Raw genomic sequence first — 25,663 nt, forward strand, 5'->3', positions numbered from 1 at the left:
AAACTGTCACAACCACAACCCACATGCCATAGCAGGGCGCAGCCATTTGTTGTCCTTACCTTAACCTCCTCTCCACTTGCAGAGATACTGAGCCTTGATGTGCTGGGTCCCTAAGGACACAGCCCAGAAACACTCAGCAGACCTAAAGGGCACTTTTTCAACCCGGTTCCCTTTATCTGCCCCTCACATCTGGGCACCTTGGACTCCAACCAGGTCACATCTCTGAATAACATGCATTTCTTAAGGGGAAGCAGGGGTCACGGCCAGCCATGTCTGATCTCCAAGCTTGTATTCACAAGCCCACACCACCTACCCACAGTACGCTCTTCCAGCATGTTCTCAAGTTGCACAACTTGGTCAGGGAATTTGGGATTAAAAATGAGTTATTATATTGCTACTTTCCCAAACTAAGTAAAAACCCACAGCACTATATATGATCCTGAACAACGTTTAATCTCTGATGTTTCAGGAGACACTTTAGATCTTGAAGAGCTTTAAGCTTGGACCTTTGCTGGTCTCCTTAGGGTGTTGAGTGGAGGGACAAAGGCACTGCTGGAGGGAAGGGGCATGCAGCATGGGAGCGGCATCAGGAGCTCCGGCTCTGATCTCAGGTCTGTTACTAAACAGCAGAGTGACCAAGATGAGTCACTTCCCTTCCCCAACAGGGTTGGACTAGGGTGTCTCTAAGGCCCCTCCCAGCTCTGATATTCTATGAATAATTAGCAGAGAATGCACTGTGCTGATTTTCCATAGGAATTGAGGAAATCAAAAAACAACTTGCAGTCGTGTAGACAAAGGCCTGTAAGAGTCCCTTGGTATTTACAAAGCCTCTGGGCTTGGGCTCCCATCTCACTGTTGGCCCAGCCCTGGGGTCACTGTGCAGACTGAGATCCGGAGCAGGAAGGAGAGGCACATCAGAGTCAGGGACCACCGTAGTTTATTACTGAATTTAACAAGCCCACGGACAAGGCCCTCCCCAGTGGAGGTGTGCTGTGTGGGCACTCATCCCGACTTCTCAGGCCAGCAAGAGCTCTCCTGGTATGAGTCAACCAAGAGTTTTTAGTGACAGGGATGTGTCTGACCCTTGGGACTAGGGACAGTGAGAAGGCAGCAGATGATGAGATAACAAACCAACTCCTCTTGGCCGCAGGCCCCTATCCAGGAGGCCAGAAGTGAGAGGGGAAGCCAGCAAGGTCTGTGCCAATCTCCACCCGCTGCAGGGGTTCTGGGAGACCCACATTTCATGTGACCCTGCATTTGCAGTGTCACGAGTACATCCATTGTCCCATTTGACTTTTTTTTCTCAGGCTTAGCCACCCCTCTGCACTCAGTTCTGGCTTGGCTGAACTCTACCTGATGTAAGAAAATTTCCAACAAGTGAGGAATTCTGAGCAATGACTCTGTGTCATATAAATAGCTTCAGTGATAGACGCAGCCTATAGCACACACATACACCCTCCTGTGGGAATCATCTTCAGGATGGTTCACGCAGGCACTCATTGGTACAGCCACTCTGAATATAAATGTGTGCTCCAATCTCGCCCTCAGAGAGAAGAGGACACTGCAGAGAAGCAGACCCCTGCCCGGCCCCTGACTTGTGAGGTGGGGAAGACTAAGTGGAGCCCTGGGTCTCTTCTCGAATGACGGGGCGCGGGAGGGGTTGTGCGGGGGTGCTGGCGGCCAGCGCCTACTTCTTCAACAGGCCCAGCTTCTTGAGAGCCTCCCTTCTGTGTTCAGCAGACACGCCTTTTGGGGAGATCTTGACACTGACACAGGGGGGTCGAGGCAGCTTGTCACGGCTCTGTCCTTGGTAAGACAGGTGCTTGGAGCCCTGCTCCTGCTCCAGGTCGGCCAACTTGCCCACCTGGATCCCCTCGAAGTCCTTCCTGGTGCCCAAGGAGGCCGGGCGCGGCCGGGAGTTACGCAAGACGTTGGGTGAGATCTTGTCCAAGAAGGAGCTTTTTCCCAGAGAGGTGCTGGTTTTGGGGCTGTGATCTTTCTCCGCTGAGAGGTAGCTGCTCAGCCCCACGCCCGAACGCTCCAGCGTGTTGGACTTGAAGTTCATCTGTCTCAGGCCAGGGATGCTGCTCTCCTGGAGAGTCAGCCCAGAGTCTGGCTTTGGCTGAGTCAGGAGACTATTTGCCTGTGGGGCCTTAGGGATAGGAATTGGCATGGATTTGGCAGCTGGAACTTTGCCTGGAGTGGGTTCCTGGGCGGGAACCAAAACCTTGCCTGGAGAAGACGGCTGAGCTGGAGCCGGACCCGGAGCTTTCACTGGAGAAGGTCCCTGCATTGGTGCAGGTGCTGCAGCCTTTCCTGTCGCTGCTGAGACCTGAGCTGGAACCACAGGCTGAGCCGGAGCTGGGGCCGGAGCCGGGGAGGGGGCCTGAGTGTGAGTCTCCCTGAGCCTGATGGAGGGCCTACTTAAGTGGGCGCTGGCCTCGTCTTGGTCCTGGGGCAGCCCCAGCTTCTCCAGCGCTTCCCTGCGTGCTCTCCTCTGCTCCTGCAGTGATGACGAGGCGGGGCCCGAGTCTCCAGGCCCAGCCTCCGAGTGGCAAGACAGCCGTTTCTGGGGATCACTGTGGAAACCACCTCGGCTGCTCTTCAGAACAATATTTGGTGGCAGCTTCCGTGTCTTAGGGGCTGTGAGGGGAGCCGGCCGGGCATTTGGATCCCCCCCTGATGGGCCAGGAACATCTTCAGCTTTTGCATTCTGCGAGGACACAGCTGGAGGAGGCCGAGCTTGTCCAGGTTCCCCGGTCGAGCCTTCCTCACTGGCTTTTTGGGACATGGCCTCCGAAGTGGTCTCCCTTTTTTGCTGGAGGCTGAGTGATGTGTGGAGCTGGGGCCCGTGACTCAGCTCCCCTGGCTGGCTGGGCAGGCCGTGTTGCCCACGCTGCTCTGGCTGGGTGTCCCGGAAGGCCTCTGGTGGGGGGATGAAGGCCCTGTCCAGATCAAGGGCCGCGTCCCGGGGGCCCGTCGGTGCCTGGTGGGGCTCACTGCTCTGGCTGACCTGCTCTTTCTCAGGCCCCGGGACAAGCCCCTCAGATGCCCCTGGGATGTGGCTGTTAGTCTGTGTGGTGCTTTTTCTGAGGATCTGGTCTCTGCCGATGTGGATATTTCTGGGGAGGCTGTAGGAGCCAGACCTGAGGCCCAGGCTTTGAGGCTCGGGCAGATGCGACAAGCTGAATGGAGTCACTCTTTTTGGCTCTGTTCCTTGCTGAACAGTTTCTTTCGGATGTCCTGTGAGGGTCGGGAGAAACAGGCAAAGAAGAGTGCGTGGTGAGAACCCTGCTGCCGGGGGAAAGAAAACACTTCCCAAACTCTGATCTCTAGTTAGCAATGGATGGGTTTTGATTTTTGTTGTTTCTTTGCTCTTAAAGGGCAGCACTCTTGTTTGGATGTCATTTAGACTAACAGATCAGTACTAGCAGTTTCCCTCCAACCAAGGATTAATGTTTCCTGATGACTGGGGAAAGGGCAGCCCCAGACAAGATCCATGTTCCTGACTCAGGCTCTTCCTAACCCTCTACAGATGCAGGGTTGGTTGGGGTTCAGGACAGTCCCTCTAGCTCTCCTGGGGCTCTCAGGTAACTGAGTCCAGTGGGAGCATTGAGCATGAACATTGTCAACGGTGATTTGCTCTTGCCTGACCAGGCTTCTGCCTTCTTCTGCCTTCACTTTCTATAAGCACCTGGATGATTCTGTAATGGCCACAGCTGTCCCCGCACCACAGAGTGACAGGGGCTCTTTTCTTCCAGCGAGTAAGCACATGTATCAGGCCCACTGGACCAGGAAATCAGCACCAGGCAGCAGGGGAAGCCCCATGTCCCCACTTCCTCTTCTGTCTCAGGGAGGGTCTAACACATTGTCAATCAATATTTGCTAAACGAATGAATCAGTGATCACAGTCCTGATAGCAATGGGACCGTCTTCAGGAGTAAAATGCCCCCCTCACCCTGGGACATATGGCCCCGCACTCATGGCCACACTTACGTGCCATCTTGTTCCCCATCTACTGAGCCTCAACGCCACTCCACACTCTCTCACAAGGCCCTTGAGACGTCACCCACTGAAGTTAAGGGAGCCCTTCCCTCTTCTTATCTCCTGCAGCCTCATCCTCTGGGTCACCCAGATAAGCTCCACAGACTGACTTAGCTTTTCCAGAGCCAACCACCCACCCCTCCCTGAATCTCTCCCCCACCTCTGTGGTCATATTGCTTTAGAATTTCTCCATAAGAGGATGGGTGCTGGTCAAACCCCTTTCCCTCCCAGGCCTCTGATACTTCATAGAAAGACGTAGAAGGCTGGCTTGTCAGCAATCCCTCCCCTTCCCTGCAGGGACAAGGCTTTATTCCAGCCACGAGAATGGAGAGGAGAACATTTGCTCCTTCTTCTGCCCGTGACCCTTAGAGCAGAGGGCAGACAAGATGGAGAGTGGCCAGAGGATGTACTGCTTTTTTGGGGTTTTTATTTTTTGTGTTTTTTTTGCCTCACAGCATGCAGGCGGGATCTTAGTTCCCCGACCTGGGATCGAACCCGTGCCCCCTGCAGTGGAAGCACAGAGTCTTAACCGCTGGACCTCCAGGGAAGTCCCCTTTTTTGATTTTTTTAGACACTCTCTCTTACCCTGGGCGGCAGGCTGGGTCGTGGGCAGTGTTCGGGGACCTTGGGGAGTTGTGGCTTGCCCAGACTTGTCAGTGGACAGTCCACTGTCAGCCTCGGTGTCCAATGAGCCAATGGTTTCTTCTAAGAAGAGCAGACACTCCTTCTCTTCAGCGGACAGGAAGTCGTAGTTGCTGTCACTCTAGAGTGAAGAGAGGGCGCTGTGAGAGGTAGCTCCACAGAAACTGGCGGGGCCCGAGAACCACCCTGCATTGGGAAGGACTGCTGAAGAGCTGGAAACCTGTCCATCATGCCACTCTGCAGACCTGCTGGAGCTGCTTCCTGAAACTGCAGGCACCAAGGAGGGCAGAGACTGTTGGGCTGCTGTCCCACTAGCACCCAGCCGGGCAGGCAGATGGCAAATGACCTTTCTTTTGTTCACTCCTGGGTGGAATGCTTAGGGGCAAAGATCAGAAGCAGACCCAGGTTCTAATTCCACTTCCTCTGTGTGACCTATATCAAGTATCTCATTTCGCATGTCTCCAATGTTGTTCTAAACTGTATGGGCAACATAATGATTTGACCTTAAACTTGAATGGTATTGCTTTTAACTTTTCAAAGTACTTCTGCATTCTTGATCTGGCATGTCAAGGACAGTATGAGGACAAACAGGAAAGACAGCCAACTACTCGCTGCCAGGCCAATGGGAACAGTGGCATGACTAGTCACAGATAAATTTACTAAATAATTTATACTTGACTTTGAAATGCATTCCATACAGTATTTTTTTTTCCCTCGTGTATTTACTTTCTTGATAGCATTTGGCTCTGGCTAACATTCAAAAAAGTGTGCATTTCTTAAACAAATATTAACTTAAGGGAGGAAGGTGGAGAAACTGGTATGGGGTGAGGGGAAAGCAACTTAGTATTAAATATTAAGTAGAAATTAAAATAAATAATTTTCATTACGAGAAAGCACATAGGAGTGTTTGGGAGAACAGGTGAGGCCATTTCAGATGGTTACTGCCTATGTTCTACAAGGCCAGGAAGATCCATGGAATAATCACTCTCCAAAGTTGAAGGTTGAAGGGACGACCAAAAGGGCAGATGGGAATATAGGAAATTTGGCCTGAGTCCCTTCCTGCTGTCTCTACCCCTCTTCCTAATATTTGAGATACTTCAGAGTTATATATTTTCCAGACCCACTCAGATGGCCAGGAAAGATTTTGAGAAAGCCCTAAAAATATCTTGGGGGGAGGGGAGATGGTTGTTGGAATAACGTCCCCAATTCCCCAGGCTCCTTAAAGAATCATCTGTCAGTTGATTGAGGGACGCTTACATTGTAAAGGGAAGTCCCGAATACAGCCCTTGGAAGCCTCGATGCAGACCCCAGAGGTTCCCTAAACAAAATCTTCTCTACTGCCCTCTTCCTACTAAAATAGTCTTCCAAAACTCCAACTCTGAATTTCTCCTTTGTGGATGATTCACTTTGAAAACCTTTAATTCCTGTCACATTCTGTGTCCAATGGTATGTAACTACTCATGTTGGCCTCTGCTTAACAGAAACTGAAAGCGGTCTGTGCGGCCCCATCATCTAGGGTTAAAAAGAAATTATCTACATATTCTCTGCACTTTAGGTTTTTTGTGTGTTGTGTGCTGCTTTTTCTACTTCATTTTTACATATCAAAACTCACCGACTATATCAAACATCTTTGACATTCAGTAGAGATCATTACGATCCTTAAATTATCAAATACCTCTATGTATAGGATATAGAACAATAAAGTATAAATTCTCAAGGGTATGTGATGAGTACCTATAACAAAAGAATGCTTACATTTGGACATAGGGCAGATTTACCCTGTCACACCAACCTTATAAGAATTGAGATTTAAATTTAAATGCCCAGAAAAATTACAATTTATTACATGTCACTCACAAATAGTTAAACACAGTGACTTTGGAAGATTCTCAGTCTTTGCTTACAGATAGGCTATTTCTTTTCTACATAGAGGCACGTGCTAAGTGCTTGACATGCATTTCATTTACTCGCCTCAAGAACCCTATGAATTTGGTATTAATATTATGCCCATCTTAAAACTGAGACTGAAGCTTAGAGAAATTCAGTAATTTGCCCAAGGTCATAGAGCTTGTTAAGTAGAGAACCCAGATCTGTTTGGCTCCAGAACCCAGGCTCTTAACTGCTCCGTGCTCTTTGATCTTTGTAAAAGACAGAAGTAACGCTGTTCTTTGCAGAGGACTTCAGGAATCCACGTGCTACAAGGATCTACATTCTAGTTTCCACCGTAACCTCAGATCACTGACCCACTCTCTCATCTCAGTTAAACCCCCCAACCTAATGAAAACTGGGAAAAACTCTCATTTGTCCTATTACTCTCTGGGGTTGTCCCACCCTATTCTCTGCAGAACCAGGGGTGACTCAGAGGCAGAATACCGACCGGTGTGATTCACTCCCTGACGAGGAAGATGAAAGACAAGGAGCAGTGAGCCAGGATGGTGGTGGGTAGGGCAGGGCAGGGCAGGGGTGCGGAGAGCGGGCCAGGCTGCAGACAGAGGGTACGTACAGGTCCAGAGAGGGTGGAGGTGGTGCTCATCATGCTGTCGCAGCTGCCAATGCGGGTCACGGGTTCCAAGCCAGGCCCTGCTGGCCAGAGCTCTCTCTCGGGCATCGCCTGAAGCAAGGTGCAGGGGTGGTGAAAGGGGCTCTCAGAGGGGAAGCGAAGGGAAGCGAAGAATGTCCCAGGCCGGGCCTGAAAAGAGAAGAATCAAAGCCACGTGTGAGCTGAGCCAGGCTCCAGCGAGGCTCTGCCCAGGCCCTGGAGCAGCATGGCGGCAGGGACACCAAGCAAACAGAGAGCTGGAAGGGGCCATGCTCAGCCATGCCCCAAACCCAAACCCCCAGCCTGCAGGGGGACACATAAGCTGGACATGTAAGGACACATAAGCTGGCGTACATACATGCAGAACGTCAGACTTAGGTGGTGGAGAAGCAGTCTAGTCAGAAAAGAGATTCCATCATTTCTCTTGGTCACGTTTTTTTCTCTGAACCAGGGAGCTTAACCTACATTTTCATTACTAGAAACACTACATATTACAGGGGTTAAAGCTTGGGTTCTGGAGGTAGCTGGATCTGGGTTCAAATTCCAGTTCCACCATTTAAAGTGTTGTGATGAGGCAAATTACTCTTTGAATCTGTTTTTCTTCATTAAATAGGGTTAATAGTAAGACTGAGAACAGTTAGCACAGTTTAGTTGGTAGTAAGTAAGCAAACACTTAAGGTATAAATGAGTAACTACTACTATTTTTGTAATAAGAAAAAGACAAGATCCATCTCGGATCAAAGTAGACTGTAGCAAGGGAAATAAAAGCTTTTTTAAAAAAAAAAGGAACAGGGCCCGTAATAGTACCTACCTTAAAGGGTTTTCGTGACTATAGAATGAAATACTCCATGTAAAACACATTGTGCAGTGCACGGCCCTGTAACTGTCAGCTGCTACCACAGCCACATCGTCAGCACCATCACAACGACCCCCACCCCAGCCACCGTCATCCCCCTAGTCCGGGAGGGATGTGCATTGCACCCCAGTGGTTGACACAAACCCAGCTTCCCTCTTGTGTATCACCCTCCTGATGTTGCACTTATTCCCAATGAGATTCCCTAATCTGTGTCAAATGAACAAGAGCAATGTTCTAGGTAGCTTTCTCCCAACTCCAACTCATAGGGAAAGAACAGTTTCAAGTTCATTGTGCCAATAGAAATAGCAAAGGAAGGTAGTGCCATCTCCCTTCAGGAAATCCCAGGGATTTTCATATTCCTGTTTGTGGGAAAAACTCCACCAGAGCTGGAAAGGCCAAAGGTGACTCTCCTATGCTAAAATGAAATTCTAGAAGAATTAAGATTAAAAGACAGTTCTAAGATCAAGTAGGGACCTGGGGGAAGAGCTAGAATTAGAGTATACTTTGTCTGATTCTGAATCCATATTTTCCCCGCAACGCCATGCTTTATTTTCTACCATTTTTCCCACCTTCTGAATACTAAGTAAAATGTTCTGGAAAACTGGTTTTTATTTGAGATCTTGAGGCTTGAGGTTTAGATTCCAGGGCAGGTTGTCTTTTTCGCCTCTGCCAATAATTGCTTCCAGTGCCAAAGTCAGGTTTGGGCTGTGCTGGGTGAGTCAGTCCGCCAACCACCTAGAGCTGACAAACACGAGGCCTCACAGAGCTCCCCTCCTGCTTGGGAGGAGACCTTCAAGTGGGGCAGGTAGGGAGGGGGCAGGACAATGGGGAAGGAAGAGGGAAGATCCGTTATGGGCAAGACACATGTAGTTCACGCGGGTCCAGAGCCTCTCAGGAGAGAGAGGGAGAACCAGAGAGGACAGAGATACCAAAGAAGCCCAGTGATAAATCAACATGGGGTAAGATAACTCCTGGGATTCCTTCACGAGGTTAGTTCCCCATTATCCAGAATCCCAAAGAAACAGAAACGTGAGAAGTCATGTGGATGAAGTTCAGTCACCTCAGCTAGCCTCTCCATTAATGACTGTCTAGGTTCCAAAAGTTCTAACTCATTCCTAACATTCTGAAGGGTTGAGACCACTACAACAAAGAGGATCCATTTCTCGTTAGCCTAGGCACACAGAAGGCATTCAAAAAATGCTGGATGAATAAACGTCATTTGTTCTAGTGTCTACTGAGTTGACACTAGAACTCAGTAGACATTAGAACTAGTTGAACTGTTGGAAGGTCTCTTTTTTGGCTTCTATCCTATTACTGTAAGCTCTTTTTTAAAAAATTTTTTTAAATAAATTTACTTATTTTATTTATTTATTTTTTGGTGCATTGGGTCTTCGTTGTTACACACGGGCTTTCTCTAGTTGTGGTGAGCAGGGGCTACTCTTCGTTGTGGTGCACGGGCTTCTCATTGCCGTGGCTTCCCTTGTTGTGGAGCATGGGCTCTAGGTGTGTGGGCTTCACTAGTTGCAGCACGCGGGCTCAGTAGTTGTGGCTCACGGGCTTTGCTGCTCTGCAGCATGTGGGATCTTCCCGGCAGGGCCCGAACCCATGTCCCCTGCATTGGCAGGCAGATTCTTAACCACTGTGCCACCAGGGAAGCCCCATGTAAGCTCTTTTTTAATATTTTATTTCCCAGAAAATATATGGCTTAATGGAATTTGGGCAATGCTTTCAGTTACTCTAACATTTATGAGTACCTAATAGGCATGAGGCATGCAAAACTTTGTTAAGACAAAGGTGTTGTTTCCAAGAAGTCAGTGTAGATCCAAGGGTCTGTTTTTTTGGCTCTAGTTTTCCTATCTGTTACACTGGGGCCGTAACTATTAAAAGTGACTCACTGTAATTAATAGAATGTTCTCTGTGAATGGATGAGCAGATGCTGTCTTTCCCTTTCAGAGAAAAATGACTACCCTTGTTCTTCCAAGCACACTTCGGACTTTACAGTGGTATGCTAGCCTCTCCTCGCTCCCAGGGCAGCCTAACACATTCTCACTTTGGAACAAAGGATGGCCTGAAGCAGCTGGAAGAGATAGAAACAATATGAACAGCATTGCTTTAAAAAACATACCAGGGTATAGCTTACAAAGTGGTTTCAGATATGTTCATTTGGTCTTTAAAATAACCTGATACCTTAGGCAGGATGTGGCATTTTCTCCATTTGACAGATGCAAAAGCTGGGGCTCTTTCTACCTCCCCTTCCTATGGGAAGTAGGAAATGATTTATAACTGCATCTAGGGGCAGCCTGTGGCTCCCAGCCCTTCTAGAGGGCATTACAGCAGCTGTCCAGAGGCAAGAGGGCCGGGTACCTAAAGAAGGGCCATTGGCCATGCCTGACTAAACACTGAAAGCCCTAAGACCACTCTTCTCTGATTCAGATTTACGCATCCAGGCCAGCTTTTTGTCCCCACAATAGATATTTCCAGAGTAAGGAAAAGACACCAAATGCCACTGAAGCTCAAGTCATAGGCACAACAAAATCACTGCAGAGATTAACCTGAACCTGAAACCAAAGTTGAATGAGCTCTAAGGTGCTCACACCTCATCTCCACACCTAGTATCCTGACCCTAAAAGTCTGAACCATAAAGACGTCTTCTCTTCTTCTCACCACTCTCTCCTTCCCTCACCAGTCTGACCTGACCTGGATGCTGCATTTCCTTCCACCAACTTTACAACCTTGAAACTTGGGGGCTATTTCAGGGCAGCCATTGAAACCTGAGGTATTTCTACTTGATAAGAAGCCTGAACAGCATGCAAAACACTCAATGTGAGAGTTCTGTATTTTTTAACCCTTGACCTCTTTGGGCAGCTTGAGGGGAGGAGGGAATGGGTTAAGAAATGTGAACAGCCTATATCGGGGCCACCCATGCAAAGGCACATTAAATATTAACTACTCCCTGAAACCAGCCAAGCCTTGGAGGAGAGTAAATAAATGGCGTGTGGAATTCTGGCATCTGGAGGGGGTGGGGTGGGAAGAGGCCTCCAGCTCCACTCCTGTTTGGCTTCTCTGTACCATCTGAACAGACCCAAGGCCCCCTTATCACCTTCTTCCTGTGAGCCCATTCCTATATCCTCCAAGAGCTCAGCTCTCTCCCCAGTGGTCAAAGAGGTTTCCTGTTTCTCTTAGACCAGGTGCCTCTGCTTTTTGCTGACCACCCAAAATGTGCCTTGGGCTGGAGAACATCCTAAGGAAAAGGCCAAGAAGACTAAAAGTTGCACTGTGTGTGTATCCCTCTCCACAAGCACAAGGGCAAGTTTCTGTTTGTGTTTAAGCAATGATATAATCGCCTCTTTCACCAGTGGGTTTGAGGGAGAGGGTGGGTGGAAATATCACCTGCACAGAAGAACTCTGCTTGACACTGCAGCTTATCTTTATTGCTGACAAGGTCGCCGTGTATGGCAGCCCTCAGTCAGTGAGCTTGGCAGGCTGGTTCTGTGGTGTGGGCTGAGCTAAAGCCTAAAGCTTCAGTTGCCAGGACGAAACCCAATATATTCACTCAGGGCTTGTGTGCCAGGCCCTGGGATCCTGGCATTGGGTCTTCCCACTTCCCTCTTTCTGGAAGCAGGAGGAAAAGGGGTGAAGTTAGGGACCACAGTGTTAATCCCCACAAGGTGGATGGCGGAGAGCTGACTTGTTACTCTGACTTGACTTCTACACCCAGCGTCCTTGTGCAGGGAATCCGGCCACACAGACTGCCAACTGGGACACCTGAAGGAAGGCAAAGCAAAACCACAACACTGGTCTGGTTCTCCTCTCTGGACTCTGCCACACTGCTTTGGCCTTAGCCCCACTCGGAATTCCTACTAGACTCAACATGCTACCGTGAAATATTAATGTAGCTGAGGCCCCGGCACAGTTGAGTAGCTTCCTGTTTGCCAGTCCCTGTGTCTATTAACAGGCAAAGTCAGAAATTTAATGAAGCTGAACTCAAATAGGCTCGACTTTGCAACTAGAGTATCCGTGGGCTTTCCAAAGATGAGCTGGTAGCCTGAGCTGGCATTTTCCCAATGTAACCAAACCTCACACACCCTTACAAAAACCTAGCACAGCTCACGCCTTACACACCCATCCACAAAGAGTTCCATTATCACACTACCATTACTGAACACACACACACTGCACCCTTCATTTAAATAACAATAGACATTGAGTTCATAAAGCCATGAGAAATTTGCCTGTTAGAATGGAAAACCAAAGCACTTTTCTTCCCCGGGCGATTTTCCATTCTGACCTCCTCTACTCTAACAATTCCCTTCCAAAATCACAACGCAACTTCAATTATTCAGAGATGGAAATTTCTAAAACAAATCTGTTTTCTTGTTGTCAGCACAATACGCTCATCCAACCTAAATAGGCAGACGAAAAAAAAAAAAAAAAAGTGTCTCAGCCTGGGTCTCCACTAAAACACTCCAATCTCAAGAAGCTACCAACTCACTCTGATCCCGTACTGGACTCAGGGAGTTGAGGAACAGAGAGGAAAGCCCCCCACCTGGGGTATAAAGGGCTCCCCGCAACTCTGTAGCTCTGACTTCCCATGAAGCACCCCGCTCTTGCTACAGAATAAGCAATAGTTAGTTGGTTAGGAATTAACTCACCTTCACTGGGCGGGGGGCTGAAGAGAGGAAAGGAATACCCTTATATTTCAAAGGGCAGAGACGGAGACAGAGACTGCTTCCCCCGCTTCCTACTGTTTTCTTCTTTTGACCTCTTCCTGACTTACCTAGACAGGTAAAATCTTCATCCGCGCTGCCTCACCCCACCCTGGAACTGACACTCAGCCAATCCCAGCCCTCCCTCCCTACTTCTCATTCCAGCTGTTTATCCAGGGAGGGCGTGGGAGGGGACGGCGCAGGGCGGTGCTGCTCTCACTTAGCCAATCGTTTCTTGCCCTCCCTTCCTCGTTGAGAGCCAATAAAGAGCCTTTAATAATAGAGGCGGGCTCGAAGGAGGGGGACCGGTTTGGGCTGAGACTGGACGAAAGGAGAGTCAGCATGTTATTAAAAAAAAAAATCTTGTTATAAAGAAACAGTCCACTAGGCAGTATGCTTTTCCGTGTGTCTGTCTGAAACTTGATTTTCTATCTATAACTGCCTGCTTCCTCTCGAAGTGTTCCCCTGAGTTCTGCAAGTTAAAATCCTTTGTGGCCAGTTTTGCTACTCGCTTTTTTAGCTTTTCGGAGTCACTGTCATCCTCAAGCTTTTTCCTAGCGGCTCATAATCCTAGCAACTCCACTCAGGACCACAGAAGAAGGCGTCTAAGGCAAGAGATGCTGGCACTGAGACACCGTTGCCCTACAGTTTGCCAACGACCTTCTTGGCCTCATTTACTTCTGGGGGAAATAAAACCATTTTCTCCCCCAAGAGGTCCCTGTTCTGATGAAAAAGTGACTGGACAGCCTTGAGGGAGGGAACATGCACTCTGTCATTTGGGTCTCTGGTCTCTTTTAGCTGTGCGTGGAAGGTAGCAATGAATATTAAGAAATAAAAACAAAAGAAGCTACCAACCAGTTTAGCAACTCCTGTCTCCTTCCAGTGGCCGATTTCTGGCACCTGTAGTTAAAACAACCAGAAGAGAGTAGGGAGAAGAGAGTAGTTGGAAGAACCCAATGCTTTCAGGAAGGAATCTTTCTCCAGGAATGGAAGCCACTTTCACCAGATGTGCCTTTTGCTTGGAAGCTGGTTTTTCCTGGATATATGTTATCCTCAATACCAAAAGGCAGAAAGAAAAATTAAAATCAATGCACATAGTAATTGCCAACATTTATTAAGCTCTTGCTATGCACTGGGAATTGTGCTGTGCTAAGCATTTTCATGCATTATTTCGTTTACTCTTTATCTGAACTTCAGAATGTAGACACTATTAATATACAAATTTTACAAAGAGGTTAAATAACTTGCTCAAGATCATGTAGCTAAGATGTGGCAGAGCAGGGATTTCAACTCAGGCAGTATGACATCAAGCTTGCCATCTATCAGTATGATGCCAATCAGCCTCTATTTTGGAGAAGAATCCCAAGTAGGAAACATGAAATACACAGATAATGTGCAGGTCTAATTCTAATAACTAGATTTATCCTTTCTTGTCTCATTTCTGTCTTGTAGCTATTCATGTCTTTTATAACAAGATGACACATGGCTTTCATCTTTTCTCTGTGTGGTCTCTGCAATGTGATCATTGCAGAAGTGCAGTGACCCTGGGGCTTGGGTACAGAAGAGGTAGGGCAGGACTAGTGAGGAGAAAGGAGGTTTGAGGAAGCCTGGAATAACTCAGCACCCTATCAGCGGCATTTGGATAACCGAGCTGACTGAACATTTAAGGAGGATGACCTCTCTTCCTGATGTGTCATTCAAACATGTATGATGTCATAATATTAACAAAACAGGAAGTTCCAAATCAGAAGTTCAATGAAACTAGAGTTACACCCATGGATGGAGTCACTGAAGTTGATCAAGCTTCATAGGTGTGTGATTTGAACATTTGTTAAAAAAATGAATTGACTTGTGAGCATTAACCTCAAAGATGAGAGGAGGCACAGTTTTGTTTGTGAACAGTTTTTCAGTTTATAATAAAAGTAGAATAATTAGGAAGGGCCCCTGTCTTTTCCCAGGTAGATGTAGGGACATAGACAAAATGATCCTTCTGTTACTCTTTCCTTTTTTAAACATCTCTTTTTTGAAAATTATGAAATATTTCAGAAATTCTGGCATAAAAACACCACTGTACCTAATACCCAGTTCAAGAAATAGAACATTAACATTACAGTTCAAGCTGCTAACAAACTTTTCTCCTCACTCCTTCCTGCCTCCTCAAAACAGACATACACCCCCAGCTGAAATAAATCACTATTCTGAATTTGGTGTTTTTCGTTCTCCATATCTTTAAATGTTTTCCTTGGAATCTTTCTTCGTTTTGCTTTGCTTTCTTTCTTTTTGGCTTGGAGAAATACCAAGTCTCGGGACTTCCCTGGTGGCGCAGTGGTTAAGAATCCGCCTGCCAATGCAGGGGACACGGGTTTGAGCCCTGGTCCGGGAAGATCCCACATGCCACGGAGCAACTAAGCCTGCGTGCCACAACTACTGAGCCTGCGCTCTAGGGCCCGCGAGCCACAACTGCTGAAGCCCGTGTGCCTAGAGCCCGTGCTCCGCAACAAGAGAAGCCACCGCAACGAGAAGCCTGCGCACCACAACAAAGAGTAGCCCCCGCTCACCACAACTAGAGGAAGCCCGCTCATAGCAATGAGAAGACCCAACGCAGCCAAAAATAAATAAATAAATTTATTTAAAAAAAAAGAAATACCAAGTCTCTAAGGTTCCAAGAGAATTGAGAAGGAGGTCTGGACTAGGGGAAAGAGAGGATTTCCGAAGTCAGAAACCTGAGAGACTAAGGCTCCCTGGTTGATGTAGGTCATCATTTGAGGAGCAGTGTGTGTTGTTGCTCTTTGTATATGAATTCCTATTTGATGACCTGACTGTGGTATCTAATTACAGTCCAACTCACCTGACTCATCTGTGTCCTCACTCCTTCCCCATCCTTGCATGCTGTTGTGATGCAGTCATCTTCTCGACTGTCAGAAACTAGTTTATTTCCTTCTCAGTACCACCTCCCCATTGAGGCAACTCACTTCCCCTACACACAAACACGCACACACCACCTTAAAACCAAAATATACCACAGACAGTCATTGGTCAATCTTTCCTCTTTTGGGCCCCTTATAAAGCTGGACTCTCTGCAAAATACAGTAGACCTCCACTCTAACCATTCATGATACTTATTCATTCACATTACAGTCACATCCTAGCAGTGCCTTTCTTCTCCTTTTCCTCTCCAAAGGAAAAATGAAGTTACTTTGAACATGTATTATCACCAGCCCTAGGAAACACTGGGTACCCACTATGTTCATGGTATAGGGCATGGTACTCCGTGCTGGGTCTCTGAATGTACTTCTGTTGGGGAGAGGGAAGGTTTTATTCTTCAAGTAGTAGCGAGAACTTGCTTTAAAGAGAGAACAGTTGGGAAAGGATTCAGATGAGGATGGTTATAATTTGGCTATAAACTGTGGAATTGATAGGCCAGATTAAGAGAGCAAATAGATCAGCAAGTTCTCACCAAACTGATATTAGTGTTAAGCCTAAACTAATTAGATGGGAACTAAAGGGTGTAATTAAGTGGATTTGGATGAAGTTCTGAAATGACTTAATCATTAAGTAGTTGCTGGGAGTAGCTTTTTTTCTCCCTTTTTTCTTTTTTGAGAGCAGTGTTGGCCCACCTACCATAAAAATTTAGAGGATTCAGTAGTCCTTTTCTTCCCAGTGTTAATGAAAGTCTGAGGGGAGGGCTGAGATCATCTAGTAGCATCAGTGGGTTTTGTAAGGAATGCCAAATCTTAACATGTTCAAAATGGAACCCGTCTTACCTCTGACCTCTCTCCTCTCTCCCCCTGCCAGCTAATTGCAGCACCCAGACTCAATACTTCACAGCAATCCTCCCATAGCTCCTGTGAGATCACTTTCATAACTGTCTCCGGCTCTTCGTCCTCTCTACTCTGATCAGGACTTCACTATTTGTAGGATCACAGACCACTAAAGATGGAAGAAACTACAGAAGTTCCTTGTTTCACATCTTTCATTTCATAGAGGCACATCTGAATTGTCATTCCTCTCCTTAAAATACTTTGAGGTATTTTCATGGCATTCAGGATGAAATTCAAAGTCCCTATAAGACATAAAAAACCTTCATTAACTGGGCTTATGTGCATTTCCCCACCACATATTCATCCATACTCTTTACTACAGTCACATCTAATTTTTCTGAAACTGTCATGCTTTCATGCTACTGGGCTGCACCCTTTGCTTGGACCCATTCCCACCCTGTTCTCCTGGCTTAGTCTTAGCCTTCCTTCAAAGTTCAGCCCAAGCACCACCTTTTTGAATAGGATGTTAGGTGCTGCTTCACTGTAATCTCTTAACACAATGAACATGTCTCTAGATTTAACCCACTAGGATGTAATTGTCCTCTTTCTCTCCCTGAAAAATTTGAATTCATGAAGGGCACCAAATTTTTCTATGTATAATTCTTCTATTATATTACACTAGTTATATATTAATGTCAAAGCTGATGATAAACTTTTGGGAAACTGAAGTCCTTTATTTAACAATCTTGCCCTAAAGAATTCATTTTTTGGAGATAGTGTCGGTAGATAACCCATCTACTGCTACAGTTTTGCTCATTGTTTTTTCCCCAAATCTTGTCCCTTGACATACTATTAAACTGTGCATAGCTCTTAAAAGTAGTAGGCATTGGCTCATCAGGACTGTTTCAGAGGTTTTTGACTTTTTGATGTTATGAATATATCTATGAGTCTGAGCTATTACGAAAGCCCCCAATTGACGATACTTTACATTGCAATAATTTAAAACGCATCTGGCAATGGGCTGACTGATTTCAATTATCTTTCTTAACATGCTTCTAACATTCTTTATGTTCTTTATTTATTATTATGGATAACTGTATTGAAACATTGTTTAATAAATAAGAAATATCAAGTTTAATAGTATTTACAAAGAACTGTAGCTTATAGCAAATATTCAATACTGCAAAATACTAGGGAACATAAATGGATAATATTTGGATCTCCCAGCAAGCTCCTCATAGCTCTACACAAAATCATTTGTTGAAATTGCCAATTCAAGAATATATTTTGCTTCTCAAACTTGTTATTTCTTGGAACACTTGTCATAGAATTTGCATTAAGTATACTATGAGTATAATATATTAATATTTATTTTATTCATTGTTAGCAGTATACAGGACCATGGAATACAAATTTATATTATAGTAACAGTTATAAGCCAGACAGATGGATTAGACTGTAACCATTTCCCTCCTATCTGCTAGCGTCTAGGTACCCAGAAATGTAAACTTTAACCTTCTACTCCACATGTCAGAATTTCCTGCTCTTGCTTTTGTTTTTTTATCATTGGATTCCTTCAAATCACTAACATCTCTTGTTGATCACACAACAAGAAGACTGACACCACGAATCAATCAAGATGGCAGAGTATGAGGATGTGGAACTCACCTCCCCTCATGAACACATCAAAAATACATGTACATGTGGAGCAATTCTCTAACTGGAAACTCACAGAAAGACTTCTGTACAAACAAGGCTGTAAGAAAGATCCACACAAAATCAGATAGGAAGGAAAGAAAAGTGATCAGGTTGGGATCTGTGCTCCTGGAAGGGGACTCAGAGGAAAAGGGAGATTACATGGGCAGAGACCCACACTGGGGAGTAAGTGGTTTAAGACACAGATTGGGCACCCCACTCCTGGGGTCCTACACAGGGGAGATGAGCCCCTTGGCTGGTCAGAGCACCACTGGGACTAACAGGAGGGCTGAGGGAAGCCTGAACTTTGCTCTTGAGGAGTGCATGCATGCTGGCTTGTCCCCAAGGCAGAGCAGAGAGGTTGGATTGAAGACTCCTCTAGTGGCTGCTGGGTTTCCCCTGACCACCTCTGCATGTGTCCCAGTCTGAGCCAAGTAAATGGTCCAGTCTCACTTACTCCACGTTGTAGCTCGGCACTGGATCTAGGGCTGCCGTGACCAGAGAAGAATTTTGGCTGTGGGACACAGAGGCAATGGGGTCCCAGAGTGTCATCTGGGTGGGGTGGTGGTGGCCATTGTTGGCGTGTGCTCAAGCAGCGCCTCAGAAGAGACCCAGAACTCTGATGGTGGCCAGTCCACCACAGCTTACACCCTGATACACACGAAGAATCCATGTGGGCCCCACCAGCCCTGCAGTGTGGCTCCACAACAGGGTGTGGGCAGTGATCAGCTGTGGGGAAAAAGTGTACCTCACAGTAATACAGTAATAGTAGGGGACTTTAACACTCCACTTAAGTCAATGGACAGATCATCCAGACAGAAAATCAATAAGGCAACAGTGGTCTTAAATGACACAGTAGACCAGTTGGTCTTAATAGATATCTACAGGACATTCCATCCACAAACAGCAGAATACACATTCTTTCCAAGTGTACATGGAAAGTTCTCCTGGATGCATCACATTCTAGGCCACAAAACAAGTCTCAATAAATTTAAGAGAAAAGAAATTATATCAAGCATTTTCTTTTTCTGATCACAATATATAAAACTAGAAATCAATTACAGAAAGAAAAATAGGAAAAGCACAAACACGTGGAGGCTAAACAACATGCTACTTAAAAAACCAGTGGGTCAATGAATATATCAAAGAGGAATCAGAAAATCCTTCAGGACAAATGAAAAGGGAAACACAACTTTCCAAAATCTATGGGATGCAGCAAAATCAGTTCTAAAAGGGAGGTTTAGAGTGATACAAGCCTTCCTCAAGAAACAAGAAAAATCTCAAATAAACAAATAACCTACCATCTAAAGGAATTAGAAAAAGAAGAAAAAAACAAAGCCCAACGTAAACATAAGGAAGGAAATAATAAAGATCAGAGAAGAAATAAATAAAATAGAGACCCCCAAAACAATAGAAAAAAATCAGTGAAACTAAGAGCTCTTTTTTTTAAAAGATAAAATTGATAAACCTCTAGCCAGGCTCACCAAGAAGGAAAGAGAGAAGACCCGAATAAAATAAGAAGTGAAAGAGGAGAAATAACAACTGATACCACAGAGATACAAAAAAATCATAAGAGAATACTATGAATTGTTATATACTGACAAATTGAACAACCTAAAAGAAATGGACAAATTTCTAGAAACATATAACCTGACAAGACTGAATCAAGAAGAAACAGACAATTTGAACAGAGTGATTAATAGTAGTAAAATTGAATTTATAACCAATAAAACTCCCAGCAAACAAAAGTCCAGGACTGGATGGCTTCAGAGGGGGGATTCTACCAAACATATAAAGAAGAGCTCATACCTATCCTTCTCAAACTATTCCAAAAAATTGAAGACAATGGACCACTCCCAAATTCATTCTACGAGGCCACCATTACCCTGATACCAAAACCAGGCAAAGACACTACAAAAAAGAAAGTTACAGGCCAATATCTCTGATGAATATAGATGTTGAAATCCTCAACAAAATATTTGCAAACCAAATCCAACAATATATAAGAGGATCATACACTACGATCAAGTGGGATTTGTTCCAGGGTCACAAGGATGGACAATATTCACAAATCAATCAATGTAATTCACCACATTAACAAAAGTGAGAATGAAAATCACATGATCATCTCAATAGATGCAGAAAAATCATTTGACAAAATTCAACATCCATTAATGATAAAAACTCTCATCAATGTTGGTGTAGAGGGAACATATCTCAAGGCCATTTATGACAAACCCACAGCTAACATCATACTCCACAGTGAAAAGCTGACAGCCTTTCTTCTAAATTCAGGAACAAGACAAGGATGCCCACTCTCACCAATTTTACTGGAAGTCCTAGCCACAGCAATCAGACAAGAAAAAGAAATAAAAGGAATCCAAATTGGAAGGGAAGAAGTAAAACTGTCACCATTTGCCAGTGGCATGATACTATACATAGAAAACCCTAAAGACTCCACAAAAAACCTGTTAGAATTAACAAATGAATTCAGTAAAATTGTAGGATACAAAATTATTATTCAGAAATCTGTTACATTTTTATACTCTAATAGCAGACTATCAGAAAGAGAAATTAAGAAAACAGTCCTATTTACAACTGCATCAAAAAGAATAAAATACCTAGGAATAAATTTAACCAAGGAGGTGAAAGACCTATACTCTGAAAAGTACAAGACATTGATGAAAGAAATTGAAGATGAAAGAAATGGAAACATATAATATGTTCATGGATTGGAAGAATTAATATTGTTAAAATGTCCATACTATGAAAAGTAATCTACAGATTCAAGGCAACCCTATCAAAATACCCATAGCATTTTTCACAGAACTAGAACAAATAATCCTAAAATTTGTGCGGAACCAAAAAGACCTCAAATAGCCAAAGCAATCTTGAGAAAAAACAAAGCAAGAGTTACCACACTCCTGGATTTCAAACTATAATACAAAGCTATAGTAATCAAAACAGTACAGTACTGGCACAAAAATAGACACATAGATCAATGGAATGGAATAGAGAGCCGAGAAACAAACCCTTACATGGTCAATTATTCTAGAATAAATGAGACAAGAGTATACAATGGGGAAAAGAGAGACTCTTCAATAAATGGTGCTGGGAAAACTGGACAGCTACATGTACAAGAATGAGATTAGAACATTTCCTTACACTATAAACAAAAATAAAATAAAAATGGATTAAACACCTAAATGTAAGACCTGAAACCATAGAATTCCTAGAAGAGAAAATAGACAGAACACTCTTTGGCATAAATCTCAGTAATTAAAAAACTTTGTCTCCTAAGGCAAAAGAAATAAAAGCAAAAAGAAACAAATGGAACCTAATTAAACTTAAAAGCTTTTTAAAAAATTGAGGTATAGTGATGTACAGTATTATATGTTACAGGTTGCAACATAGTGATTCACAATTTTTATAGGGTATACTCCACTTATAGTTATTATAAAATATTGACTATATTCCCTGTATAATATATCCTTGTAGCTTATTTATTTTATACATAAAAGTTTGTACCTCTTAATCCCCTCCTCCTCTTGCCCCTCCCCCCTTCTCTCTCCCTGCTGGTAACCACTAGTTTGTTTTCCATATCTGTGAATCTGTTTCTTTTAAACTTAAACGCTTTTGCACAGCAAAGAAAACCATCACCAAAATGAAAAGACAACCTATGAAATGAGAGAAAGTATTTGCAAATGATATGAGTGACAAGGAGTTAATATCCAAAATATATAAACAGCTCATACAACTCAATATCAAAAATAAAAACAACTCAATCAAAAAATATGCAGGAGACCTGAATAGACATTTTTCCAAAGAAGACACAGTGACTAGTGGGCACATGAAAAGATGCTCCACATCACTAATTATTAGAGGAATGCAAATCAAAACAACAATGAGATACCACCTCACATCTGTCAGAATGGCTATCGTCGAAATGATCACAAATAACAAATGTTGGCAAGGATGTGGAGAAAAGGGAAACCTTGTACATTGTTGGTGGGAATGTAAATTGGTGTAGCCACTATGGGAAACAGTATAGAGGTTCCTCAAAAAACTAAAAATAGCCCTCCTATATGATCCAGCAATTCCTTTCCTGGGTATATATCTGGAAAAAATAAAAACACTAATTTGAAAAGATACATGTACCCCAATGTTCATATGTTCATAGTCATTTACAATAGCCAAGATATGGAAGCAACCCTAGTGTCCATCAACAGACAAATGGATAAAGAAAAAGTGGTATGTGTATATATATATATATATATATATATATATTTACACATGGGGAAAGGGAAGGGGGAGGGGCAAGAGAGAGGTATGGGATTAAGAGATACAAACTACTATGTATAAAACATATAAGCAACAAGGATATATTGTACAGCACAGGGAATTATAGCCATTATTTTGTAATAACTTTTAATGGAGTATAATCTATAAAAATACTGAATTCTATGCTGTACACCTGAAACTAATATAATATTGTAAATTACACTTCAGTAAAAAAATTCAAAGTAAAGAAGACTGGCACTACTATAAACTCAAGAATAACAACCTCAAATGGGTACTCTATACTCCCAGGCAATTACCACATTTCTCTAGGAAGCTGGATTTCCCATTTTCCAAGACCTCTCTTTCTTCTCTTTCCTCAAATTTTCCACTCCTCTTTTGCTTCCTTTATTTTCAGATAACGAATTTGCCACAGAATTAGAAAAATTTGGTAAGAAAACAGCAGCCAATAGGCAGGAACTCCATATTTCCATCACCAAATTTACAAACCTACCTTCCTTTGCACCCATGTTATTCTTCTCTTTTGGTACAACAAAGGAAATATTCTTCCTATAAAACCAGATCATGTACATGTACTCTGGATCTCATCTTATGAACTCCATCCCTGTGATCCTCTCTTATACATCCTCATTTTGACCTTTCTTCTATAATAATTCCTGTCAGCATTCAAATATACAATACTATAGTATATTATATCTGGAGCCAAACTGCCTGATTTGCTTCCCTGCTTTTTCATTAAATAAATGCTATTGAGAGTTAACGCTTTGAGATATACTATGTATACTCTTCCTTTTCTATATATCTTTTTTGTCTGTCCACCCCCACCCATTACGTAAACCTCCTCTCAATACATTCAGATTTAATAGTATTCTATTAGTTTCATCCTGAAGAAAGATTTTCCAGGGCATTCTGATCTACTTCCATTTGGATAGGTTTTTCTCCAGCCTGTTGCATGTCTGTCATTTTGATATCTGCATTTATCATCCTACTGGGAAAAATCCTTTCACCTCTTTCTTTTGTTGTATTACCTAGATCTCATATCTTCTTTCTCTTTCTTGAGTTAGCTCTTTTATTTTAGCAAAACACATTCTCCAGTAGCTTCCTGAGAAAGAGCTCATAGGCTCTTATATGTCTGAAAATATCTTTTATTCCATCCACATGTTTGATTGATAATTTGGCTGGGTATAGAATTTTAGATTAATGTCTGCTAGCTTTCAGTGTTGCTGTTGAAAAGCCCAAAGCATTTATGATTCTAAATTTAGGGCTTTCTCTTTGTTTCCAGTATTCTCAAATTTTCATGATGATGTGTTTTGGAGTGGATCTATGTACTACGTTGGGTACTTGGTGAGTCCTTCCAATCTAGACTCTCATGACCTGCAGTTCTGGGACATTTTCTTGAACTATTAGTTGTTGGATTCCTTCCCTCCATTTTCTCTGTTCTTTCTTTTTGGAACTTCCACTATTTGGATGTTGGACCTCCTGGACCTCTATCTCTCTGTTACTGGGAACTTTCTTAAAATTTACCTACAGCTTTCTGTTGCATTTTCTTTCTGCTATTGTATTTTTTATTTCCAATTATTACTGTTTGCTTTTGAATTTTTATCATATTTTTCTGTAGTTTCATCGATGCAAAATCTTCTCTTACTACTTTAAGAATATATGTGTAAATACAATGTTAGTATTTTTCTGTCACCATAGCCTCTGTTTATTCCATGTTATTTTTTTTTCCTAAGTTTGTTTTCAGTTTTGTGTTTCTTATTAAAGAGTATCTTCAGATGTCTGATGATTCTTGACTATCCACTCAAATTTAAGAATTTGGCAAAAACTAAGTTTTGTGGTGTGGATGGGGCTGGTTTACTGTGGAATTTACTGTAGAGTGATCACGTAGGGCCAGCTGGTTGGAAAATATTTCATGTCAATATCATTAGTCTTTTTTGTTGGTGTGGTTCCTCAGAGAAAAGCTTTCCAAAATCCTGACTGAAGGGCATAATTCTGGCAGCTAGCATTCTTGGAGCCTAGTGGCAGAAGAAGGTTTTTTGTCTCAACATCCAGCATATAAAAACACCGCGTCATCCTCTTTATTTTAGTATAGAGACCCTCTGTTTTGCCCTCAACTAGAGGCGATGTAGCAAGCACTTAGTTGCTCAGAGTGAGAGAGGAGCTCTGAAAGGTATATTTCTTAACCAGATTCTCCATTTTCATGATTTTTTTCCACCCCTGTTTCCAGAGGTATTAACACCACCAATTCCTGAATTTGAGGGGCACTCCATGGAAAAATAGGGTTGCTGCCTTAGGATTCAGCTTTTTCAAATCTGCTAGGTCAGTTATCACTCATCCAACTCCTGGCTATCTTCCAAAATTTTGTTGGTATTATTTATCATCTCTTTGTCCTTGAGAGTTTCTGCCTTTTAAAATCCCATAATTATCATTTAATGCAGTTTTGGGAGAGTAGACGACCAATGAATATGTTCAACCTGCTATCTTTAACCAGACATCCTATTTACTCCAACCCACATCCATCTAGTTTCTTTCTCTACTATTTCCCTGAAATAGCTCTTAAGTTCATCAGTGAGCTCTAGGTTGCCTAATTCTATAGACTCCTCTAAGCTTCCTCTAATTTGATCTTTGTATAACATTCAACAAACAGTTCTGTTTCTTAAATAACCATTTCCTCTTGGATTTCATGACAAGAAAGTCTTACACACCTCTGATCTCTTCTGAACTCTCAGTCATCCTTGGTGGCTCTTCTTCTTTAACAGACTTCTAAATGTTGGTAGTTTCTCTGTGGTTTAGTGATGAGCCTTCCTCTCTTTACACACTCTCTCTAGTTGATCTCTTCCATTCTTATATCTTGTAACTATTTATAGGTCAATAAATTGAAAATTTAGATCTTAATCTTTGGACATACTTTTTTAACTTCAGGCCTGCAGTTGCCTTTATGACATCTCCTTTCAGATGACTCACAAACATCTTAAACCTAACATGTCCAAAGTCGTATTTTCTCTCTTCCCTCCAAATATTCTTCCCCTCTATCTTCCATGGGTCAATAAATGTCACTTTCATCCACCAGATGCTTGAGTAAAAATCCTGAGAGACATTCTAGATGCATCCCTATTACTCC

General features: G+C 43.6%; 1 protein-coding gene across 4 annotated transcripts in view; it reads right to left on the reverse strand.

Moving 5' to 3' along the window:
* Positions 1–920: 920 nt before the first annotated feature.
* Positions 921–25,663, reverse strand: part of C1H1orf116 (chromosome 1 C1orf116 homolog) — a 37,513-nt gene continuing 12,770 nt past the window's right edge. Inside the window, exons 1-4 of one of the 4 annotated variants that reach the window (XM_059940675.1) lie at positions 12,859–12,940; positions 7,190–7,375; positions 4,630–4,807; positions 921–3,243 (exon numbers count right to left, since the gene is read on the reverse strand). In XM_059940675.1, coding sequence (XP_059796658.1) covers positions 1,688–3,243; positions 4,630–4,807; positions 7,190–7,294 — 1,839 coding nt within the window. In that variant the 5' untranslated portion in view covers positions 7,295–7,375; positions 12,859–12,940 and the 3' untranslated portion in view covers positions 921–1,687. The other 3 variants (XM_059940666.1, XM_059940659.1, XM_059940679.1) reach the window with 3 other exon arrangements.

This window comes from Balaenoptera ricei, chromosome 1 (assembly GCF_028023285.1).
Source record: "Balaenoptera ricei isolate mBalRic1 chromosome 1, mBalRic1.hap2, whole genome shotgun sequence".
Classification (NCBI taxonomy): domain Eukaryota; kingdom Metazoa; phylum Chordata; class Mammalia; order Artiodactyla; family Balaenopteridae; genus Balaenoptera; species Balaenoptera ricei.